At 43.6% G+C, this 25,740-nt stretch overlaps 1 protein-coding gene across 2 annotated transcripts in view; it reads right to left on the bottom strand.

Moving 5' to 3' along the window:
* The window catches only part of LOC116061362 (double C2-like domain-containing protein alpha), a 39,563-nt gene extending 15,086 nt beyond the window's left edge, over window positions 1-24,477 (bottom strand). The window contains exons 1-7 of one of the 2 annotated variants that reach the window (XM_031315522.2): window positions 24,240-24,477; window positions 18,862-19,211; window positions 17,278-17,357; window positions 16,403-16,477; window positions 16,065-16,174; window positions 9,570-9,696; window positions 6,522-6,581 (exon numbers count right to left, since the gene is read on the bottom strand). In XM_031315522.2, coding sequence (XP_031171382.1) covers window positions 6,522-6,581; window positions 9,570-9,696; window positions 16,065-16,174; window positions 16,403-16,477; window positions 17,278-17,357; window positions 18,862-19,211; window positions 24,240-24,271 — 834 coding nt within the window. In that variant the 5' untranslated portion in view covers window positions 24,272-24,477. Of the gene's footprint in view, window positions 1-6,521; window positions 6,582-9,569; window positions 9,697-16,064; window positions 16,175-16,402; window positions 16,478-17,277; window positions 17,358-18,861; window positions 19,236-24,239 lie in introns of both variants that reach the window. The other variant, XM_031315520.2, reaches the window with a different exon arrangement.
* Between the last annotated feature and the right edge of the window lie 1,263 nt (window positions 24,478-25,740).

The raw sequence follows: 25,740 nt of genomic DNA on the forward strand, positions 1-25,740 counted from the left end.
ATCGAGTGCCATACGTCAATGAACCGACTCACTCCTGTTTTTTTCTTTTACCTCATTCGTGCCGTTGTGTGTAGCTGGTATTCTTCTGCTACTGTGTGTGTAGTAATCTCTCATTAGCGCCTCCACTGAAGTGGTGGTAGTAGAATCAATCAGGAAATGAGTTACCTAGACCGCGCACCAGGCTACTGAACGAGACCGAATGTAACCGTGCAACCGGCTGGCCCGCTCGAGTCATGTAATCAAACGGTGTCTTGGTTCTCGGCAAGTTTGCGTTATTAACTAAGCCTTGTTTCTGGTGCATCTTAGATGATTGTGTCCATAGCAATTCACACATTATCGATGTACATCACAATAAATACATCACATACAAATACACGTCATGTTATCTTGGTAGTTATGTTAAGTTAATGTTAGAGAAGTGAATGTTGCTACATGGTAGGTAGGCTGTCACGAGGAGACCGCGCACCAGGCTACTGAACGAGACCGTAAGGACCGTAACCGAGGGTACTGCATGAGTCTATGTAATCAAACGGGTGTCTAGATTCTTGGCAAGTTTGAGTTATCAACCGATCCCAGAAGCCTTTATTTCTCGTGCATCTTAGATGATTGTGTATATACAAATCCATAGGCTACATTATCGATGGATATCACATACAAATACACGTCATGTTATCTTATGTTAAGTTAAATGTTTGTTACGTGGTAGGTAGGCTGTCACGAGGAGACTGCGCACCAGGCTACTGAACGAGACCGTAACCGTGCCTAATGCATGAGTCTATGTAATCAAACAGGTGTCTAGGTTCTCGGCAAGTTTGAGTTATCAACCGATAGCAGAAGCCTTTATGTCTTGTGCATTTTAAAATTGTATTCATAGGCTACATTACCAAGGGGAAAGTATTATATCACATACAAATACACATGTTATCTTGGTAGTTATGTTAAGTTAAATGTTAGAAGTGAATGTTGCTACATGGTAGTTAGACTGTCACGAGGAGACCGCGCACCAGGCTACCGAATGTAACTGTGCCCAGTGCGTGAGTCTAGTGTCGGTCAGTATGAGTGTGTAAATAGTATGTTGAGACCGAATGTAACCGCAACCGCTCGAGTCTTCTGCGGTGTCTTGGTTTCTGGCCGGGGAAGTAAACGCCCCCCCCATTCCCTACTCTCGTTATTGTAAGTGCAATGATAAGTTAAAGGAGAACTCCGGGCAATTTTTACGTTAATCTTAATCGCTATAAGTATGTGAGTACTGTCGATAGCAAAAAAAACGAGCCAAATCAGTGCTAGCTAACTGGAGCTGCTGCAGCTAATGCCGAGAGCTCCCACTTAGCTAGAACGGCAGTTTTGGGGGCATATCATAAAGAGTGCCTTTGTGCCTCTTAACAGACACAAAATGCAATTAAAATGTCTGTGCAACATGAACAGGGCCCTTACATGACAACAAGATGCGTTTTCAACTCAGACATTGTTTAAATTCACCTACCCTGTTAGCTGCTAGCAGCCGTCTGGGATGAGTGAGTGTGTTCAGCCAGGCTTCGGTAATAATCATCAAGCAGCAGTTCCCTGTGTATTTGTAGCATATGTATCCATTTTGTGTGCGATCCATCTGGCGTTGGTGAATAGTAGTCTCTGCAGTGGCGAACTGTGTGTTAGTTGCCTTAGCCAGGCTAGCAGGGCCGACCGGCATCCTTCTAATTCCTCCCTGCCTTCCCCGCCTGCCGCGGCCGACAACAATCCACGGGCGCCCGCTGGTCTGGTGGATGTCCTCCAGAGGACAGTTCATGCTTTCGCGGCGAAATTTTTGCGGCGAAAAAAGTTTATTTCTCCCTCAAAAATAGGTAATTGAGCACAGTAGTGGTTATGATTATATCAGTGACTATGTAACTACTAGCGTACCTAGCACTGATTCGGCTCGTTTTTTTTTGCTATCGACAGTACTCACATACTTATAGTAATCAAGATTAATGTAAAAATTGCCCGGAGTTCTCCTTTAAAGTCCAATAAGTAGCTACTTTATCAAACCGTATGAATGTGTGTCCCGGGCCAGGTTAGGAAATTAACTAACAATGTAAAGATCAACAAGCCACTGACACATATGTTCAAATTTTATTCATTCAATAAATTATTATTTTTTTGTCTTAAATCCACCAGCCATTTTCATATTATACCAACATTTGCAGCATCCTGAGCTTTCTTGGTAGGGTTACTAGGAAATCTCAGCCCAGAGTAGTTTTATTCTCCCCAGAACAAGTTTCCTTTTTATTTTTAAAGAACTATACAAAAAAAAAAAATCGCTGTCAGGGTTTTGGTATTTGGTTTCCTGTTTTATTTTGTAGTCTGTCTTGTCTGTCTTGTCTTGTCTAATTTACTTCCTGTTTTCTGTTTTCCCGCCTGTTTGATTGTTCTGCCCCGCCCTGATGTGTTCCACCTGTTTGTATCACCTGTCCGTTGTTAGTGTTCATTACCTGGTGTATTTAGTTCCTGTGCTGTTCTTTGTCTGGTGTCGGATCATTGTTTGATGTTGCGTGTTTTGTGTCTGGTTTTGTTTCTGTCAGCACGTCATAGCCTGTTCAGTTTTATCTGCCTGCTCCATTTTTGGACCGCCTTTGGTTTGTTCTGCTTTTTGTGTTTAATAAATCCTCGTGCTCATTACTCCTCGCCTGCTCTCTGCATTTGGGTCCACCAGTCTCTCTCTGCACGTGACAGAATGATCCGACCAAATATGGACCCAGCAGAATTCAAGCCAGTTTTCCATCCACTGGATTCGGATGGAGAACTTTTGACGGAGTTTCTCCGCTCCCTGCACGAGGAGGACCCTGCCTTCGCCAGGCACCTTATGGAGGTGCGTTGGCAGGCCACAGCCCAGGAGTTTCGCTTCCCCGTCTCCATGCCTGTGTTTTGTCCTGATCCCGGGCGGACGTGCAGCTCTCCTGATCCCGGGCGGACTAGCAGCTCCTCGGATGCAGCCCGGCCAGCGTGCGCCCCCGCCCGCCAACAGTCCTATAAAGGAACCCGCCTGGCTGTGTTTTCTGGGACTCGTGGAGGCCGAAGACGGGGGAGGGGAAGACATGGCTCCCAGCGCCATGCCCTGCATCAACCTCTTGTCGAGCCTGAGCTAACCTGTGTACCTGAGCCTGAGCTAACCTGTGTTCCTGAGCCTGAGCTGACCTGTGTACCTGAGCCTGAGCTGACCTGTGTACCTGAGCCTGAGCTGACCTGTGTACCTGAGCCTGAGCTAACCTGTGTTCCTGAGCCTGAGCTAACCTGTGTACCTGAGCCTGAGCTGACCTGTGTATCTGAGCCTGAGCTGACCGGTGTTCCCGAGCTGACGTACAACCCTTCTGTTCCCGGGCTGGCGTGCAGCTCTCCTGACCCTGGGCTGGCGTGCAGCTCTCCTGACCCTGGGCTGGCGTGCAGCTCTCCTGACCCTGGGCTGACGTGCAGCTCTCCTGACCCTGGGCTGACGTGCAGCTCTCCTGACCCTGGGCTGACGTGCAGCTCTCCTGACCCTGGGCTGACGTGCAGCTCTCCTGACCCTGGGCTGACGTGCAGCTCTCCTGACCCTGGGCTGACGTGCAGCTCTCCTGACCCTGGGCTGACGTGCAGCTCTCCTGACCCTGGGCTGACGTGCAGCTCTCCTGACTCTGGGCTAGCTAGCAACTTTCCTGATTCCTGGCTAGCTAGCAACTTCCCTGAACCCCGGCTAGCTAACAACTTCCCTGAGCCCCAGCTAGCTAGCAACCTTCCTGAGCCACAGCTAGCTAGCAACTCCCCTCATTCCCTGCTAGCTAGCATCTCTCCTGACTCTGGGCTAGCTAGCAACTTTCCTGATTCCTGGCTAGCTAGCAACTTCCCTGATCCCCGGCTAGCTAGTAGCCTTCCTGAGCCCCATCTAGCTAGTAGCCTTCCTGAGCCCAGGCTAGTTAGCAACCCCCCTGAGTCCAGGCTAGCTAGCACTCTCCCGGATCCCAGACTAGCTAGCAGCCCCCCTGAATTTAGGATGGCTAGCAGCCTTCCTAGTGTCCCCGAGCTTCCTAGTGTCCCCGAGCTTCTCCTAGAGTTTCCTAGGGTCCCCAAGTTTCCTAGAGTCCCCGAGTTCCCTAGTGTCCCAAGGCGGTCTTTTATCCGGGATCCCCGGCTGGCTAGCCAGCCCCCTGAATCCTGGCTGGTGTCCAGCCCCTCTGAACTGGCTATAGCCGCCTCTGAGACCGCCCCTGAGACTTTGCCGGTCCCCGGCACCCCTGTGACCTTCCCTGAGACCGCCCTTGAGACCACCCCTAGGACTTTGCCTTCGTTCTGCCCCCCTGAGACTTTGCCCGTGGTGGTCAGGCCCACTCCTGCCCCTCGTGTCCTGTCGGCGGTCAGACCCACTCCTGCCCCTCGTGTCCTGTCGGCGGTCAGGCCCACTCCTGCCCCTCGTGTCCTGTCGGCGGTCAGACCCACTCCTGCCCCTCGTGTCCTGTCGGCGGTCAGGCCCACTCCTGCCCCTCGTGTCCTGTCGGCGGTCAGGCCCACTCCTGCCCCTTGTGTCCTGTCGGCGGTCAGGCCCACTCCTGCCCCTCGTGCCCTGTCGGCGGTCAGGCCCACTCCTGCCCCTCGTGCCCTGTTGGCACCCCAGTCAACCTCTGCCCCGGTTGCCTGGCCGCCAGACTCCAGTCCAGCTGACCCGCCGCCAGACTCCAGTCCAGCTGACCCGCCGCCAGACTCCAGTCCAGCTGACCCGCCGCCAGACTCCGGCCCAGCTGCCCCTTCACCGGCGCAGCCTCCCAAGGGGCTCCGCCTCGGCCGACCTGCAAGGCCCCCGGAGGGGCGCTGCCCTCGACGTCCTGCCTGGCCGCCTGAGTGCCCTCGACATCCAGTACGGCCACCTGAAAGATTCTGCCTTCGTCGCCCGTGGCCAGAAGGTTTCTGCCTCCGTCGCAGGCCGCCAGAGGGATTCTGCCTTCGTCGCCGGTGGCCAGAGGGATTCCGCCTTCGTCGCCGGTGGCCAGAAGGTTTCTGCCTCCGCCGCAGGCCGCCAGAGGGATTCTGCCTTCGTCGCCGGTGGCCAGAAGGTTTCTGCCTTCGCCGCAGGCCGCCAGAGGGATTCTGCCTTCGTCGCCGATGGCCAGAGGGATTCTGCCTTCGTCGCAGGCCGCCTGAAGGTTTCTGCCTTCGTAGTGACTCTCTGTCCCCTGTTGCCGAGGCCTCTCTGCCCCCTGTTGCCGAGGCCTCTCTGTTTCCTGTGCCCCAGTGACTCTCTGTTTCCTGTGCCCCAGTGACTCTCTGTCCCCTGTTGCCGAGGCCTCTCTGTCCCTGTCCCGGGGCCATCCTGTTCCCTGTCCCGAGTGGCCCCTTCTGTTCCCTGTCCCGAGTGGCCTCTCCATTCCCTAGCCCCGCTTGACTGGTTTGTTAACCTGTTTGGCCCTCCTCCGGTCCCCCTCCGCCCTCCCTGGGTTGTCTTTTTGTTCTGTTTTTGGGACATCTGGGATCTGTCCCTTGGGGGGGGGTACTGTCAGGGTTTTGGTATTTGGTTTCCTGTTTTATTTTGTAGTCTGTCTTGTCTGTCTTGTCTTGTCTAATTTACTTCCTGTTTTCTGTTTTCCCGCCTGTTTGATTGTTCTGCCCCGCCCTGATGTGTTCCACCTGTTTGTATCACCTGTCCGTTGTTAGTGTTCATTACCTGGTGTATTTAGTTCCTGTGCTGTTCTTTGTCTGGTGTCGGATCATTGTTTGATGTTGCGTGTTTTGTGTCTGGTTTTGTTTCTGTCAGCACGTCATAGCCTGTTCAGTTTTATCTGCCTGCTCCATTTTTGGACCGCCTTTGGTTTGTTCTGCTTTTTGTGTTTAATAAATCCTCGTGCTCATTACTCCTCGCCTGCTCTCTGCATTTGGGTCCACCAGTCTCTCTCTGCACGTGACAATCGCAACTTTTTTTGCAACTTTCACTGTCTCTCGCAACTTCATTGTAACAAACATACAAAAGACATCGCAACTTTTATCGCAATTTTTACAAAAGCTCCCGCAAAATCAGGCATTTTGGGCCGAAACAATCTCAAAAAAAGGCCGCGAAATCCTGGAGGGACTGAAATGTCAGAAAATTGTGAAAGATATGATTGTTTTCTAGAGTCCAAGGTGTCATCAACTGATCACAGAGAAAAGCAGAAAGTCAAGCTAGCACCGATTAACTTTGCTAGTTGACTGATTAATTGACTATTTGTTTCAGCACTCGTTAAATGTAAATAGTAAAACTTGTTGCTCTGATGTTTCTTAAATGAACGATGATGAAGAATGATATTGATTGTTACCACAATATTATAAAAGCCATATAAGTATAACTAATAGCAACCCTGAAATATAAACAGGTTCATTCTCATACTTTTAAGATAATGCTTGTAGCCATGTAAGCAATGTAGTCTCATATTGGGTAAGATGAACAAAACTCAGTGTAGTCCATTTTAAGACGTTTTGAAAAATGGACTGTAAGGACGGACAGACAGAGAGAGGGTCATGTTGAGCAAAATAAGAGGAGTCTGGGTCACCTCTCTCAGGTAGCAGGAGATTCCTCTCAGGGCTGTGCTCATTGCAGTTGGTGAAGGCAGCTGGAGGCAAAAAGAAGAGAAAGAGATCAATAATAAGGAGATATATGACTGACAGAAAAGCTGTTCAAGCAGGACAGAGGAGCATAGGATGAACAGAAAGAGATAGACATATTGAGTCAAAGCTGAAGCCACTTTGAAAATTAAAGGCACGACACGTCTGGTTGCAGAATGACCGAGGGGCTTTAGCTTTTGATCGCAGAGTGGCCACTGGCCTCAGAGGGACAATCTAATACCAACAGCCCTTTCCAACTCATGAAGAACAAAAAACCCAGCGCCCTTTTTCACTCACATGCCCCCCGCTCTCCACCACTTTTATTTTTTAATCCATTTGTTTCTCATCTCTCTCACTTGCTCTCTTTGTCTATTGACACTCCACTGCCCCCCCGTCGCTTATTCTCCTCTCCCTTTATTCTACCAATCTCTATGTACCCTTTTCCCACGCATGACCCGGCTGACATTTAGCCAGCACAAAAAGCTGTTTGTGAGCTATAAGAATATGATACCTTGTCCTCTGTTTACCCATTTGTAATTCTCAGTAGCCGGTATTACCAGCAGATATTGGCTTCATTCAAAATATACTATACTATATACTACTATGTGGCCACTGCCCTTTGGGTAGTTTTGGTCTGGGGCTGTTTTCCTTGGTTTATGCTTGGCTGGGAACAGTAACTTCCTGGTTGCATGGCAACAGGTCCCATAGCCCCCCGTAAAACCACAACTTGTTGTTTTTACACTTTGGTTTAAAGGGCTGAAATACAATGTGTTAATTAGTGACCTTTACATGTGCAAGTAGTTGGAATCACTGGACAGAGCCAGGCAAGCCGTTTCCCCCTATTTCCAGTCTTTATGCTAAGCTTAGCTAACTGGCTGCTAACTGTAGCTACCTATTTAGTGTATAGATGTGAAAGTGGTATCATTCTTTTTATCGAACTATCTGCCAGAAAACAAATACACGTATTTCCTAAAATATTCAAATTATTACTTTAAAATTTTTTGTTCATTGTTTTTATTTACTATTATTTATGATGATTACATTTCCTTTTGAAGTTTACTGTTCTGAGTGCATTTTTATCTTTAGTGTTATTGTCATCTTTAACAATAGAGTATATTGTTTAACTAAACTTAGCACAAAAAGTAAGGAAATTTGTGTTTGGTAGATTATTTCTCTGTGGTAACAATGCTTTTTTGGCAATCAATCTTATACCGTTGGAAAGCCTGTTTAGTTCCCTTTCAAATGGTGCCCCATTTGTAAGGAACATGCATTTGTGGGATGAGCAGCAGCGCTGAGTATGTGGGTTGCGCCCATGAAAAATTTGTCAAATCTTCTCTGCCATTGCCAAAACAGGTTATTTTGCTGTTGCTATTGACACTTGTTTTGAGCTTCTGGATCTGGATATGGCCCTTGCGATAGGGCAACTTCAAGCTGGTGTTCCGCAAAACCAAGTTGCGGCATTATTTGGAGTGAGCCCTAGTACCATCTCCAAACTGAAGGCCAAGTTCCATATAATGGGGGATGTCAAAGACAGGCCGCGAAGTGGGCGTCCCAAGAAGACGACAACCCAAGAAGACCATTTCCTCACCCTGTCAGCACTTAGGTACGGAGAAGACGCGGAGAACGCTATGCTGATTGCTGCACTGATAGAGTAACACCTTTTGGTGGAGGCAGTGTGATGGTGTGGGGAGGCATCTCCCTCACTGGAAAAACAAGGCTTGTCATCATTGGAGGCAATCTCAATGCAGAGAGATATAGAGATGAGATTCTGCAACCAGTGGCAATCCCATATCTCCACAGTCTGGGACAGAACTCTATCCTCCAAGATGACAACGCTCGCCCCCACTGGGCGGGGTTTATCAGAGACTACCTCCAGAATGTGGGAGTGGAGAGGATGGAATGGCCTGCCAGCAGTCCTGACCTCAACCGCATTGAACACTTGTGGGATCAGCTTGGGCGTGCTGTTCGTGCCAGAGTGACACAACCACATTGGCTGACTTGCGACAAATGCTGGTTGAAGAATGGGATGCCATCCCACAGCAGTGTGTGACCAGCGTGAGGAGGAGGTGCCAGGCTGTTGTGGCTGTGTATGGTTCTTCCACACGCTACTGAGGCTCCTGTTTGTGAAATGAATAAATTGTTCAATTGCCAATATGTCTTGTTTCTTCAAACTTCAATCATCCAATCCACCAAACACCAAACGAGTCAATGGCAGAATAAACTGTTTGGCATTGGCAGAGAAGATTTGGCAAATTTTTCATGGGCGCAACCCACATACTCAGCGCTGCTGCTCATCCCACAAATGCATGTTCCTAACAAATGGGGCACCATTTGTAAGGGAACTAAACAGGCTTTCCAACAGTATAAGATTTATTGCCAAAAAGCATAGTTACCACAGAGAAATAATCTAACAAACACTTACTTTTTGTGCTAAGTTTATAAATGCCTGTCTAAGTCAGTATATTCATTTATTACCACACTAATAACACATTTGGGGGATCCTTGCTTTAAATATTTATGAATTGATGTATCAGGAAAATCAGCCTATTTATTGGCTGTTTCCTCTCAAATATTAATATAGCATTAAACAGCCTGTAATCTCAAATAAAAGGGGAATCTTGTTTTTGTTTTTGCTTTTGGGAAGCATTTGTTCAGCTCTATTGCCAACGACGCTACAGAGATTGTACAGACACATTTGGTGTTTTATATATTATGTGACCCAAGTGTGTGGTCATCATCAGTCTACTAAGTATTGACATTTTAATGCCTCCCTGTTGGCACGTTAACAATTTCCTGCCTTCCCTCTTCACCTTATTTCCACCCCCCTCTTTCTTTTTTCTACTTCATGAGGTTGTTAGTCAGAAAATCTTAATATATTGAATATACCCTCAAGTCATTTATCTCCCTCATACACACTCATTTCCATCTTTCCTTCCTTTTAGTCCTTCTTTACTATCCTCCCTTTTATTATATCTGCTCCCCTCTCTTCTTCTCACAGGAGGTGGATGCTCCAGACAGATGTTGAAGTGTTTGGTCTGGTCAGGCTTCACGCGGCGCAGGGCCACCCGCGACTCCCCAATGAACTCATTATGTGTCAGCTTGTCTTCGTCGCACACGGACACCCTGGGAGCAAGAGAGAAGAGGGAGGGGAAGGTAAAAAATTTAAATAGCGAGAGACAAAGATGGGGAGAGAGGAAAATAAGAATAAGAGAAGCTGATTACTGAGACAGAGTGAGGTGTGTGTGTGTGTGTGTGTACAACATTGCATGTTATGACTCATTTAATTAGGAAGGAAATTGTTGACAAACCTGACCTGAATTAAAGAAAAACCTATGTATAAATCCAGTTTATGTATTGTACAAGTAAGGAATTTAGACAGTGTGAAAGTGCATCATGCAAAGTTAAGCCAATCCATATTTATGGGGCTGGCAAATGTTTATACCTGCCATAATGTCACCTGAAATGCATAACTGGGTGGGAACAGGCTCAGCAGAGAGGAGTGAAGGAGATGGAGGAAGGCTGTGTGCGTATGTGAAATCAAAAGCTGCTGAGGGAGGGATGGAGTGATGTGGGTGAGTGGGAGAGATAAAAAAAAATGGAAGGCAGAAGTGGAAACTCAGTATGCTACAGGCTAACTGACATCCAGAGTGATTGCATTTTTCTGTGCTTTATGTAAATGAAAGACATGCAATGAGAAGAAGAAAACTAAGAATGCAGTCTGTCAGAGAATTCCAGATAGAAGCGTGCCACCTCCTCGCTCTTGGGTTTTATTCAATGTCTAATTAAATTTATGACCACAAAAAAACCCATTGCTGTCACCTGCAGCGCCAGGTTCTGGTAATAAAACCTGGTAATATAGAAATAAAGAAGGTGCAAAAGGCCAGTTTCCTGGAGACACCAGATATGTGTTGGCATCCCCGGAGTCTAGTAGCTTATGAGCCCTCAGAACCAAATTGCAGCAAAAAAATAGAGAATGGAAATGGAGGGGAAAAAAAGACAGAAAAATCTGGGGTGGGAGGCAAAAAGAAAAAGAAAAAAGAGGGATAAAGTCAGTCAGAGCTGAGAGGTGAAAGATGGTGTGTTAGATGTACGAGTAAATGACGGCTGTGATGAAAAAGGCTTGTGGATGGAATGTGGTAGGGTGAGTACAATAGGTCAAAAAGTCAAGTGTGAAGCGCCGAGTCATAATGTGAGACCGATGTAAGGCTGCAGTTCCACAGCATGTGGTAACATACATATTTTACTGTTACTGACAGCTCACATTTCCTACTACATCCAAAAGATTTCCTAATGTTGTCGTTAAAGCAGGGTGATAAATCTAATCAACACATGCTGTCACCAATGTGATGTCCATGTCAGCCATGTAACTAAAGATGTTCACTGATACTGTTGACATGGTATAATTTCAAGGCTTTTTAAAGTGTCACAGTGGATGGATATTAGTAAAGTCATGAATTAATAATGACACCTTTTATACTGGCTCTTATGGAAGCTCATTTCTGCCATTATTATAGTTGTTATTATATGTACTTTTTTTCTATCTATATTTATGTTTCTTGTCTATTCACCAATACACCAAAGCATATTCCTTGCATGTAAAGACCTACTTGGCAATCAACCTGGAATCTGATCCTGTTTATGAGAGTAGAAAAGTAAAACAATAAAAATAAATCCCTTTTTATATTGCCTAACTGTGAGTGTTTTTATTTGTATCATTCATAAATGTGTATTTTCTTGGCAGGAATAAACTTCCATAGTTTGTGGTCATTATTGTGCAAAACCTAATTGGTCAATAGCCTACAGACAGTTCTGAATTAAACAAAAATACATTGTAAGGATTGTAAATTATGACTTCCTGTCATTATAAAATGATATAAATACACAAATGCAACTTCTGAGTTGTATTTTCAGAAACTGTAGTACTGAACTTCTAAGATCTGCCAGATGATAGGATTGTAAGACCCCCTCGAAAACGAGATGACCCATTTCAAGGAGTTTATCCTAAATAAATAAATTTGCATATACTGTATATGCTGCAGTTTGTTGATTGTTACAGCTGCTGGTTCAATGTTGAAAGCAAAAACAATTATAGAGCTGCAGTTTTATTCCATTTTAGAAAAAATTGTTCAAAAGAGTTCTGCCCTTTTTCAAACAGTAGCATATCTTGTGGTTACATTGAGTTCTGGTCGAAGCTGCTGTCGGTGGAGAAATTGGAAAACCTCCATTTTCTGTGATGGATTTCTTACTATATTGGAAGTGATGAAATTCAAGACTGGGCGGACACCCTGCTGTTTAACCTTGTAGATACACTGGAAGTAGGGATGCACCGATCTGACTTTTTCAGTCCCGATACCGATGCCAGGACTTTGTGTATCTGTCGATACCCGATACTGATCCGATACTGTTGTTGTATTAATAATAAACTGTATACCTTTTGCACCTTATACCTTCCTTCCACCATGTGGAAGAGACTAAAGGCACCAGACTTTCCTAACTAAACATTACTTTCCTAACTAAGACAAAATAACATAGATGTAATGTATTGAATTCTTATTTATTTGTTATTTAAAAAACAATTGTTCATTGTTCATTCAAATCGAAAATATAATGTAGGCTAATCAAACTTCTTAAAATTAATTTAAATAAATAACAATAATGGGCCTTTATATAAGTTTATAATGGCTTATTCTACTGTCAGGAGTACATAGAATATCACAAAAACATGTTAATGTCATCATGTTTACTAAAAGCTTTGATTACTAAAGGGTTTGCTTGGCTCATCAACATTATGTGAAGGAGAATCCATGAAACAGTTACAGAATCTAAACTATTTTTTTTTCTGCAAACTGCAAAGTAGTAAAATAAACTCAAATCGAATGAATACACATACAAACAACTTTAACATTGTTTCCCTTTCAAAACAAAATAGTTGTAAGCTAGTTGTATAAACACTACCTTGGCCACAGGTTAAGTTAGGTTGTAGTGTGGTTGTAGTGTGTGACTGAACGTAGCTCCGCTGTCAGCCTCCTTTGCTGTTTGTTTGTAGGTTGGCGGATGTATTTCAGCGAGGCAAGGCATCTTAAATCCAATGTTTTAATCATTGCTCTGAACCCGTCTTTTAGTGGAGCAGCTAAGTGCCATTTTTTATGGAAATCGTTCACTTGTGGATACAAGCACCAAAATTGGCACAATTACTCACTGGATAGTGCTCTTTCAAAAAAGTACGTTAGCCATCGCAAAAAAACGTCATGTCAGCGGCGGCGGCCATTTTACTTTCCGCCATAGCCAAATTATGTATTTTGCATGATATCTCCTGAACAAAACATTCAACTGCATAAAGGATGATGTCTACCCCTATGTTTTGATGGTCAACGATTACAATGATACCACATGCAACATAAATGAAGGCCTTTAGACAGCTGTGGCGGCCATTTTGGATTCCGCCATAACCAAATTATGTATTTTCCATCATATCTCTTGAATCAAACATGATAAATCACAATAGGTGATATTTACCCCTATGTTTTGATGGTCAAGAATTACAATGAGACTATATTCAACATCATAAACTAATTATATCAATAGTTAAGTCTAATGGTGAGATCTAATGATGCGGAATGTAAATTATAAAATTATGAAATGTTAAGGAATTTCAGGTGAATTTGTGGGATATTTGAAAAAAGTAATGTTTTAAAGCATGTGTTACATTGGATTTATTACATGGCTTTCTGCGGTTGATAAAAGACCGTTGCTAAGTATAACACACCGTTGCCATGCATAGCAGAGCGTTGCCATGGACGCAGTTCTGTTCACTCTGGAGGACAGCTATCAATCCGCTGAAAGAAGTATAATTTATCAGCTGTGGAACATTTTGTCTGAGGTAAGTTTTTACATTTTGTCTTACACTGAGGTAATTATTCATGTTGAAGTTCTAATTTAAAGTGTTTAAATCATGTAGCCTACCTTCTAAATGTAAAATAATGTAATTCAATTCACAAGGACTTAGATAAACACTGTTCTCCTGACCAATTCTTCTGAAATCTTCAGCCAGCTTAGCCACTACCCTCCAAGAATGGATGATGGCAACCTGAAGATTTTAGAGAAGTTTGTGGTCATGATGTACGACAGATCCAGCGAAGCAGGAGGAGTAGATGAAGCCAGGTTGGACTTGTTTGCCAGAAAGCAAAGGCCATATGAAGCCATTCCTCCAACTCAAGCAGCATTGCTGCAGCATGTAAAGCGTTCAGCCTACCAGGCAGGCTGCATCTGGAGTCAAGCAACTGTATGCCAGCCAGAAATACTGAGTCCTTCTGAGTGGGGTTGGACCAAGACAGGTGATCTATGGCAGATCTTCTGGACAGAGCTATCACCAATTGTAGAGAGCTGTCAGCAACTGACCAAATGTGGATGCAAAGCAGAATGCCGTGGAAGATGTAAATGCTATCACTTTGGTCTTACCTGTACAGCACTGTGCAGCTGTAAGTGCCAGGACTAGCAATGTTGGCCTTAATGAACATAAATATAATCACCCACATAAATACAAAGAACATAAATACAATAATTGTATGTGTCTCCAAAAAAGTAAATAACATGAAACCTCCTGTTACTTTTGCATACTTCGTAATAATTTTTTTCTTGGAATTATGTCACGTTTTATGCTTGTTTTTTCACATTATTTACTCTAAATACGATAAAAAGACTCTCGAAACACAAAATAGATATGTATGTGACATCCTCATAGTCAAAAACATAGGATTCAAAGGTAAAAACCTTGAAATATGTCCCATGAGTAAAATTATGTGGCAAGATACGTGTTTTCCAATGCCGGAAATGGCGGCCATCTTGGAAAATGGCGGCCATTTTGAAAAATCAGGTGGCTAATGTTATTTTTCAAATTATTGGCCCCAGAGGGATAACCACACCAAATTGGGTGCTTGTATCCACTTGTGAACGATTTCCCCCTTATCTGCCCCACTATTTCTCAACGGTAATTGGATTGCGTTCATAATGTTGCTCTGCTGCATGCTTGAAGTGACATGTCTTTAACGTTAGCACGGTAACGTTAGCACGGCCGAGTAACGTTAGAGCTACTTTTAGAAACAAAAAACCTTGCAACAACAGACGGCTCCTCTCTTGAGCATACGTTGTTCTGGTGTATCTCCGGTCTTTCTTCATCCTCTAACTTTCTTCTCTGTTCTTGAATGTGCAATAGTGACCGGAGTCTCTCCCAGCTTAACAGACTGTTATGCTACCTGGCTAGCTAGCAGCTATAATGTTACCCAACATGCCGTTCAGTGGTGTAGCTACATTTGTAAATGTAAAATTATTAGTGTTAGAAACAGTTTAAGTCACAAATTGTTATGTGCTATGGTGTTTTATCCTTTTAAAGAAAGTTAGTTGTGGGTTATTAATTGTTGTGTTATAAAGTTACTACCATGAGTGAGAAGGGTACGCAGTTAACAGGGGTCCCAGTGCTGCGACGGAGGAAAAAAAAAAAAAAACTGAATCGGCCCGTGGATCTGTTAATTTTTCCGATCCCCGATCCAGTTATTTTGTCAATATCGGGCCGATATCTGATCTTAATATCGGATTGGTGCACCCCTAACTGGAAGTAGCCTAGCTTTATTATTCTGTGCTAAGAAAAGCACACTACAAGAAAACAGAATTCACAAAAAAATGCAAGGGTTACCGTTACGGGTCTACCGTAGCTGTTATTAAATGTGTTAACTGTTAAGGGTTGAATTAATCCTTTACAATTCGCTGTTTAATTATGTCTATTACATAATCCAGATTTATGTAGATGTAAAAAAGTGATGACATTTTTCACTTTATAGACAATTTCAAACCCACTGCATTGCAGTGGATGACGTCAACATGTTTACATGTTTCAATAGGTTAAACTTCCTCCTGTCTGTGAATCTTTAAACGCCTCTGCTGAATTAACACAGTGTTATAGGCCGGTTGTAGGGCCAGTTTCTCTAAATTTCCCCCGAGAGATCAACCGTCGATTCTATTTAAATCCCACTCGCGTTGTGGCAAAGTTTTAGTCACAGGCAGCGACAGATCGCAGCTTTCGTCACCTCTGGAGGGGGTCAATGAAATTAAAACACCCTGTGGTGCTTAGTCTGACCTCAATCTGTCACTGCAACTTGGAAAGGGAGAAAGGCAGGGAGACAGATGTAAAGAAAGGCAAAGAGAGAGGGATTGTTTAGAAGGAGTGAAGGGAGATCTTTTCTGATCCTAGTGGACAGGAGAGATGTGAGGATGGGGAGGAACGAAGGTGAGGTGACAGAGGGGGATCAAAGGATCAGCAAAGATAGGAGAGAGAAGAGCAAGGATAAAGGCCTAAAAACCGAGAGTAAGACTCTGTGATTGAGATAGATGATAAGAAATCCTTTTAAAGCAAGAGTCAGCTTTCCGATGGGCAAGACAGAGCACAGAGACAGGAAGTGAAGGAGACAGAAATAGTCAGACATAAACCAAACATTTACCGGAGTGTTTTGCGGTACATATCTTCCTCGGTGATTCCACAGTAGGTGAGCGTCTCGTTCCACACAGGGTTCAGGGTGTTGCGAACGGTCTTGGTTTTCAGTTTATTGGCCTGTGCATCACAGCAGAGAGGAGAGGAAAGCAATAATCTCAAAGCAAACAACCTCAACAGGACAACAAGTTCTTACTGGCTGCAAGGTCTACTGGTCTGCACTTGCACTTTCATGATGCAGCTCAAATTATAGCTAAACGAAGTGTGCACTCAAACAGGTTACTGAAGTTCTCCTTCAATTGTAGAAACACACAGGGACTAAACCATGTCCTGATCATAAAATCATACCTTGCAAGCTCCCGGCAGCAGGTGCAGCTTGACGTAAGGATCAGCCAACCCGTTGAAATCCATCGGCTTCAGACCCTAATAGAGACACAGAGAGAGGATATAAGGGAGAGATATGAAATAATTGGTGGGGAACATTGTGCAAACTGCCACACCAGTAATGAATTGTTAAATGATTACCAGACTGCGAGGTGGGGAGTTCATTAACAAACTGAATCTAAAGCACAGCGGTAGAAAGGAGGAGGGGCAAGTTTTTTAATTTGACAGATAGTTTCAGTTGGCTAATAAGCCACATAGTGCAAAGGCTACCCATATACCACCCATTAAAAAAATATTACTCCTTATTTTAAAAACTAAACATAAAGGAGTATTGTATTCAAGAAAACTGAAATTCTCTGCTACACACTAATGATGTAATACATTTATGTGGACTGACTTGATCTTTAATTTCTCTCTCTTACATTAGTGAAACAAAAAGCTTTCAGCTTTCTGCTGTAAGAATTATGGAATTGCAGATTGAATATCTAGCAAGACAGGCTTTTATTTTGAATTAGAGTGATTATACCCAGTACAAACTGTTGAGCAGCTATTTAATGGAGCTGTATGTTAAAAAGAAACAAGACTAATAGAGTCCACAGCTGTGCTAGCGGCTCTGTGAGGCTGTACTTAGGATTTAGCATGGCTAAGAACAGGAGTTGTTTTTTTATTTACAGAAACATAATGTGACAGAAAAGTGACTGAACAGTGTTTTTTTTGTGTCACTGGTTCAACACAAAAGATATGACTGATACAAAGTTAAATGAAATATTTACTTTATGTTGCTACAAGACAAACTAGGTGTGTTGGCTCTAGTGCAGTTATCAGCTAACAGTATTTACCTTTGCTCTCAGGACTATGCAGTGTAAGGAGCTGGTGGCTCTCTCATACAGTAGGTCAAACTCTAACGTCCCCAAGGAGGCTGGAACGCAGATGATAAAAATGTTTTACAAATGTGCCACTTTGCTAATTGCTTTTCAGCTGATGATTTTATTACAGAGAAGGATGGCAGAAATACAAACATGGACTATCAGGAAAAACTGTCAAGCCTTGCCTTATTGTAGACAATCAAGAACACTTTCATGCTGAGAGTTAAATGATAAGATTGGTACCAACTCTCATATCTGTCTGGTAAATATGTGGCTACAGCCAGCAGCTGGTTAGCTTAGCTTCAGATAGACTGGAAACTGCTACCCTGGCTCTGTCTAAAGCTGCATTCACACCAAATCAGCTGTCAACGCCAGTCTTCCTATTCATTAGAACGTGGGTAGTGCGTTTAGTAGTCTTGCTTTGCCAGACCTTCCTCCACAGCGCAGCGGAAGAGGGTCTGGCTAGTCCACATATCATTCCGGGATGGGAGAGGAACGTGCTCTTGTTTATTTGCATGACTTTAAACCAATCACAATCGTCATGGGCTGTGCTAAGTGCCACACGTAGCCTTGGTGCCTCTGCAAAATAGGCTCGGGAAGGAACTTGTTTTGGTGAAATATGTACGTTCAAAAGTTGTTTTAGTCATGCAACAGAAAACTCAGATTGGACAGATAGTCTAGCTAGCTGTCTGGATTTACCCTGCAGAGATCTGAGGAGCAGTTAACCATAGTCCTCATAAATCGACCGGAGTTTAAAATTCCAACACAAAGAAAGTGTAAGGTAATGGACATTCGGCTGAATAGAAGGACATTCGGCTGAATAGAAGGCCATACGGCGGAATTTCCGGTGGCAACAGAGCAATCCCGGAAGTTGAAGGTCATGGATATAGACTATGCGTTTAGTCTTAGTAGTCTGGCCTGGGAACGCGTCGGGGTTCCCTGGGAAAGAAACAGAAGAAACATTTGGAGAAACACAACCCGACGTCACGCTGCGGTGGCCAATTTACGTAATCTACTGGTGATCAGACAAATGGGCAATTTAAGTGACATTCCCACACCGTGGCACAAACCTGCGCTGATCACCGCAAAGCTTGATTTAGTGTGAATGCAGCCTAAAGCAGTGATACTCAACTTACAACCCAAGGGCCAGGTAAGGTAAATAAGGGAAAATAGGAAAATATGTTTTTTCTTTTAGGCATGCATCTCTACCCCAGCCTTGCAACTGTTGGCTAGTTGATTTGTGTTCAACAACCAGAGCTGGCATGAGCCCATAAACTGCTGCAAACTTCAGTAAAAACTCCAATTAAGACACATGCTCAGTATTGATGTCCAAACAATGCTCTTAAAAACCAGAATAATACTGGCACATCCCACATGTCTTAATTGGAAGAAGGCCTTATTCGGAATACCTAAACGGAATATGTTGTTTACATGATGTGTATCAAATTCTTTGAATCATTCTCAGCCTTTTGTCCCAAATCCACATCTGTGTTGAGGTAATTTCTATTCTTGGGCTCAAGCAGCTTTGGAGAAGGTCGTTACTTTCAGGTGACTTACTGTTATCATCGCTGTCACAGCTGTCGATCTCGATGGAGGTGTCCATGCTGCTCATGGCTGACAGTGAGCCCCCTCCGCCCGCTGCCCCTGGTAACAGTGGTGACAACAGGCTGCTGCTTCCTCCTCCTCCGGTGGCTCCTCCACCTTGGCCCGCGCTGCTAGGGCTGAGCGCGGTGGGAACTGCCACCTGATTGGGTGAGAGTGGCTCGGAGAAGGAGGAAGTGGGCGACAGGCGGGGGAAGTAGGCAGAGATTTGACGGATGGGGCGGATGGGGCCTGGGCATACGTCGATGGCCATGTGCTCCTGGATGGAGATGCCTAAACGTTTTCCTTTTCGCACAGTCATAGGGCTGCAGGGAAAGAGACAGAGATAGCTGGAGGAAGAGTTAAATCACACTTTTCAGCAAAACAATAATTGAAATTTCGGGATGTATTCAGCCGAAGCAAGAGCGAAGACATTGATCAGCAGATATAAGCTGTTCTCAATTCCACCTCTGCTATTCCAAGCAAAACAAGGTGAGCTTAGTACGATGATTGGTGATAAATAAGATCATGTGTCTTGCCATCACAGAGATATCACACCTAATAGGCTCTGAGTTTTTCATTTTCCATATAGTCGAGAAGAAGAACTTGTGATTAGGAAGCATTTATCTCAAACTGCTTTTGCACTGAAACCTCCTTAAACATAATTAGAACTTTGAAAAAAAGACATTAGTCATAAAATGACAAAATTCAGCAGAGGATGTGCACAAATTTGCATTTCAATAAAATCCATCTGAATAATCTCAAACCTATCAGGGAGGATAAAGGATAACAGACAATAGGGGTCTCCCCCGAATCCTAATTATCCTCGATGAAATGTGTGTGTGTGTGTGTGTGTGTGTGTGTGTGTGTGTGTGTGTGTGTGTGTGAGCCGCCGAGGCACACATGTTATCTTAAGTGCTAAACAATCCTCCACAGACAGGCAGGTAATTACTTTACAAGCTGGACAGCTCTTCAGTATACTCTGACAGGGAAGGGGAAGAGTCCTGGTGATTATATAAAGTTGTGGTAGCAGGGAGTGGAGTTGACCACAAGGCTGATGTGTCTGCTCTGTTCCCGAAATAAAAAACGGGGGTGGATTTTAAATATCTCACAGCTTTTGTTTTCTAAAGACAGCAGGCCTTGAGGGGGCGTTCTGTCCTCACTACTGAGCGAACCCCCCCCCCCCGGACTACCTTCTGCTCTCTCTGCATTAATCGATTGAAACTGAGAAGTGAATATTTGCACAGTGAGTATTTGCACTTCCTCTGTGTTGTCTGTGAGTTGAATGTCTGTGTTAAAGGTGCTCTTAGCGATGTCACACGTTTTTTAGGCTACAACATTTTTTGTCACATACAGTAAACATCTCCTCACTATCCGCTAGCTGCCTGTCCCCTGAACACACTGTAAAAAAAAACACGGTCTCTGTAGACAGCCCAGGCTCCACAAACGCCAACAAAAACAAACTGCGCCAACCTGCCCCACGAAACATAACAGTGTTCCAGCCAATAACCAACAAGAATGATTTGGGGGTGGGGGTTGGGAGGTTAGTGCGCGGAAGGGAGTGGGAGGGGACGGGATGAGGAGGAGGGAGGGGCGAGCTAGCCTCTTGTTTGAAAATACTTCGAACGTCAACAAGAAGTGACATCACCCAACATCGCTTAGAGCACCTTTAAGACAGTTTAGAAATATCATGGGGAGAATCTCAGGACTTTTAAAGAAATAGTAAGGAATATTGGTCATATTGACTTTATTCTTGGGACTGAAATTATTCCCTACAAAAAGAAGCGGACAGTCAGGAATATGTATTTTTTGACTATCCTAATGAAAGGGTCCGAGGTGGTTCGGGCATCTGATCAGGATGCCTCCTGGGTGCCTTTTGTTAGAGGTTTTCCGGGCACGTCCAACTGGTAAAATGCCCTGAGGTAGAACTAGATCTCCCGCTCAAGAGATTATATATCTCATCTGGCCTGGGAACGCCTCGTGCTTTCCCAGGAAGAGCTGAAAAAAGCGTTGCTTGGGAGAGGTGGATGTCTCGAATACTTTGCTTAGCCTGTTGCCTCCGCGACCTGGCCCCAGATAAGCAGATGAAAATGGGTGGATTCTAAGCAGTCATAAGAGCAGTGAATGTTTGTCAAACCTGCATCCATATTAAAGGAATAGTTTAACACACATTTGCTTTCTTGCAGAGAGTTAGATGATACAACTCTAATGTTTGTACAGACAGGCAGGTAATTTCCCCTCATTAATAACTGTGTCGGACGAAAAAATGTACACTGTACAGATTCAAGAAACTAGATATAACGTGTTAATTAGTGTGATTTAAAGGTGTTGGTACGTGGATTTTGTTTCCTTTGGACAGAGCCAAGCTAGCTGTTTTCCCCAGTTTCAAGTCTTTATGTGAAGCTAAGCTTAATATTTATCGCACAGACATGAGAGGGGTATCAAGCTTCTCAGAATGTCGAACTACTACTTGATTATGAATGCAGTTTTTGGTTCAATTGCTCCTCTAATGGCTATATCAATACTATAATTCAGGGCTGGGACGATATGCCTTTGGCCGGATTCGATTCTTTCACAATACATGGGTGCCGATTTGATTTATATCGCAATTTTCATTTACTACGATTCCAGAAGTATTGTGATCCGATAGTATTGAGTATTGTGATTTTCAACAAAAAAAGTTGAATATTACACTTCTAGAGACAATATATCATGAGACATTGCTAAAAACTAATTGTTGTTTGTTGTAAGAAGAATGCACATCACATGTCAGTCAGTCAGTCAGTCTGACATTTATTTAATTTGTAAAGAAGTACATAACATGTATTTTCTGCATTTTCTGCTTTTGGTCTGTTTAGCTGGAAACGGATATGATGTAGTCGCTGTCAGCAGTACTGTATAAACAGAAAAAATATTTTATTAGTTAAAAAAAAAAAAATATATATATATATATATATTGATTCTAGGGAAAGAAATGTCGCAAAAGAAATCACGATACCCGTACTATAATTATTCCTCATTGTCTGCTTACTTTTGTTTGTGGGGGTCAAGACCAGTACAGAGATTCTTTTCAGACCCTTTAGTTGCCAGGATGAAGTCAAAATGACCAATGGCGCCGTGGCAGAAAGTGGTCATGTATGGTCCAGTATCTCTGCTGCGAGTACAACAGTGGCTGATACACACCACAGCTCATCCAGCTTTATCTTGGCTGAAGATGAAACAAACTTCTGAAACACGCAGCAGTGTGCCAGTGTGCAAACCTCCCCCACTCAGTTGGCTGAAAGGACTTTGACAGACCACTGGCTCGGGAGTGGAACATGATGGATATCTTGCTTTTCGAAAATCATCAGCCATTTTGGTGCCACTAAGGACCACAATAGGAACAATGATGACTTCTGAAGCGCTCAACAGCCGATCAGAGTTCATCGCTGCTCAATTAAGTGGCACAGAGATAACGTCAGAGCTCCTGCACTTCAGAACAAGACGCTCTGATTCTCGTTACAACCACCACACTTTTTCAAATTACTTATCCCAGCTGCAGTTAATCATTTCAGTCTGGCACAACAATAAAACAACACTGAAATAATCTTAAATTGAGCAGAGGATTGCACTACATAAAGAAGAAGGAGAAGGTGAAAACAAGTAAGTGAAACATCAAAAATGATGATGGCTAGAAAAATAATTTACTTCAGTAGATAATAATGATTGTTCTTATGAGTAATATGTAACTCAAAGCACACACACACACACACACACACACACACACACGCACACATACATTCACAAAGGCTTGCCATCAAACATAAATGCAGATACACTTCCCTCAGATCATTAATTCATCTCTCTCCACACACACACACACACACACACACACACACACACACACAAGCACACACTATGCCGCTGTTGCAGGCTTGTGAGCGAGTGTCTGTTGATATAATGTGCACAGGCAGTCGCCTGGCATTCCTGGCAGATGTGGCCGTAAGCTGGAGCTGCCGAGCACCACCAGCACATGTACAGTCAGGACGCCTGGTGGCTTCCAGCTCACAGGGAAGCAGAAGCTCACAGGGAGCTCATGATTGATCGCTCTCATGCTGCCAGCTGGAACCTCTCTCTCATCTTCTCTTTTCATCATCATCTTGTTGCTCTCACACATTGGAAATAATAGGGTACAGATTTCACCTCACACTTCACAGGTTTTTTCATATGCTAATGCTCGTTTACATACACGACTCTTAGCCTTCGAGCACATAGTTGAACTACTTTACATATATACTTTACTACATTACATTATAATAATGGCCTAACTTGTCAGCTACATGTAGTAGCCCTGTGGCTGTTAGTTATGCAACCACATACAGTTCAGTGTTTAATGCATGGCCCCCTTATTTATTATATTCCAGCTTCCAGAGGGAGGAATGAAGCTGCGTGCCGGCAGTCAGGAATATCTTTGTGCAACATGCAACCTCCCCCAATCCTCTTTTAGCTCCTTCACTTTAAATTAGAGTCATATCACAGGCATAAATGCTCCCTCCCTCAACCCCCTTCTACCTTTTCATCTCCACCTTTAAAATTCACCTCTTCTCTTCTTCTCCCCCATGTTTATCTCTGTCAGTATCTCACCGTCAGACTTTCTCAGACACCATTATTCCACCTGTAGGTATGTGAGGACCCCCCCCTCTCGGTTGGCTTTCTTCTTCTTCTCTTGTGTCCTACATACAATGGACCCCTCCGGTGGGCTCCATTCACCTTTAAATAACAAGCTGCTGGCTGACAGGCAAATAGTGCCACACACTATAACTACTCATTAGAGCTTAACAGTCAGCACATCACTTATAGCTAACCACAGTGACAGTGAGCCCTTGTCAATTAGAGCCCTGTTATTTTCAGGCAGCCAGGGATGAGTAAACTTTAGTGTGTGTGAGTGACAATGTGTGGGTCTCATGTGAAAGTGTGTTGGAAGGTGTAAAAGAAAAGTGAAGGAGCAGATAAAAAGATACAGAAACAGACTGCCACATGTTGCACCTATCTGCTGTGATGATGATGATGATGATGGTGATGCAGAATAAATGTGTGCGTCTCTCAGCTTGGTCTTTACTGCATTTGCTTTTATTCTCTCATGCAGTTAACAAGCCAGAGTTAACAAGAAAAAAAACATACATGAACCAAACAGACAAGTGAAGTGATAAGGATAGCAATGGAGAAGGAAAAGAAAACATAATTTTTTAAAGACAAGGTGTGAAACATAAAGGTGAATTTCATGCTGAGATAGGGAGAGGGGGGAAATATATCACAAAATACATTGATTCAACCTGCTTGTATTTCAGAATAAAATAATAAAAATGTTGACTTACCTCACTGATAGCGCAAGTGTGAAACTCCTCATAGAAAAAGAGGGGATTCCAGTGCGAAGACGAGAGGCAGACTAACTAACAGGTGGTGGAGAGAGGAGCAGAAACTAGAGAAGGAAAGAGGAGGGGGAAGACAAAGAGAGAGGGAGAGAGAGTGAGCTCTACGTGTATCATTAGAAATTAAATGCATGAGTAGTTCAAGATCATATTAAATGAGGAGCAGGGGATGAGGGGGGTGGGAGGAGAGCAGCATGCTGGAGGAGAAAGATGGTGAGGATGGAGGGGGTCAAGAGGAAGAGAGAGAGAGAGAGAGAGAGAGAGAGAGAGAGAGAGGCAGCGGGAAATGTATTACTTGACAGTCTGGTGCGCATGTGACTGTTTCGCCTCACTCCCTCCTGCATCCCCCTCACCATCACCCTACACACACACACACACACACACACACACACACACACATATACACACACTTGTTTTTGTCACTTGGGAGGATATTGCATTGACTTGCATTCATTCCTTTATGACCTAAACTAACCCTAAAGGATGATTTATCTAAATGTCAACAAATCTTACAAAAAGAGCAAGACCAACAATGGATTTACCCATTGATCTTTGTACGGTACGACAAAAAAGGGAGGGGTATCTGTTTTCCATTATCACCAACAATCTTCTGTTCTAACCATATCCAACTACCGACATTGCACTGTTCTTGATAGGCCCAGAGCATTGGGTACCTACCATTAAATGCCAAATCATATGTATGTATTTCCGGTATCCCTAGCCCCCCCTTTTCCCTATGATTTATTATTTATGGAGATTGATTCTTGTTTTTTATTCCCCCATAAGAACATTATGAAAAGCCTTTTAATTTCTTTAAACCAATATTCGGGTAATTTTAGTGGAATCGATGATATCATAAAAGATAATCTGGGAAAAACATGAATTTTGATTATGTCTGCTCTGCCCCACAAAGATAGCAGAAGTGCTCCCCATCTGGTAAGATCTTCTTTAATATTTTTAATCAATTTAGGACCATTTATCTCAAATATCTTCTCAATCTGGGAAATTATATTAATACCAAGATATTAAAATGTACTAATGATGGAACCACTCTTTCAAGGAGCATTGACAATATTTTAGCGAATAATTTGTAATCATCATTAAGCAGACTAAGACATCTAAAATTACACATTTGCATATGATCTTTGCCAGGCTTTGGTATTGTTGAGATTACAGCTGTACGCATGCTGACAGGCATTGATTGCGACCTTATAATATCATTATATAACATTGTAAGAAAATGAGTCAATTCATCCTGGAAACATTTATAGAACTCCAAACTGAATCCATCTTCCCTGATGTCTTACCGTGAAAAATACAACTTATTCCATTTTTTACCTCTGTTTCAGCAACTATCCAATATTGACGTTATTGTCTAGCAGTTTGGCAGCCCCCTGAGACCTCAAACAGACGTTTTTACATTTGTCTTAATGTACAACTTAAACAA

This window comes from Sander lucioperca, chromosome 22 (assembly GCF_008315115.2).
Source record: "Sander lucioperca isolate FBNREF2018 chromosome 22, SLUC_FBN_1.2, whole genome shotgun sequence".
NCBI classification, from domain to species: Eukaryota; Metazoa; Chordata; class Actinopteri; order Perciformes; family Percidae; genus Sander; species Sander lucioperca.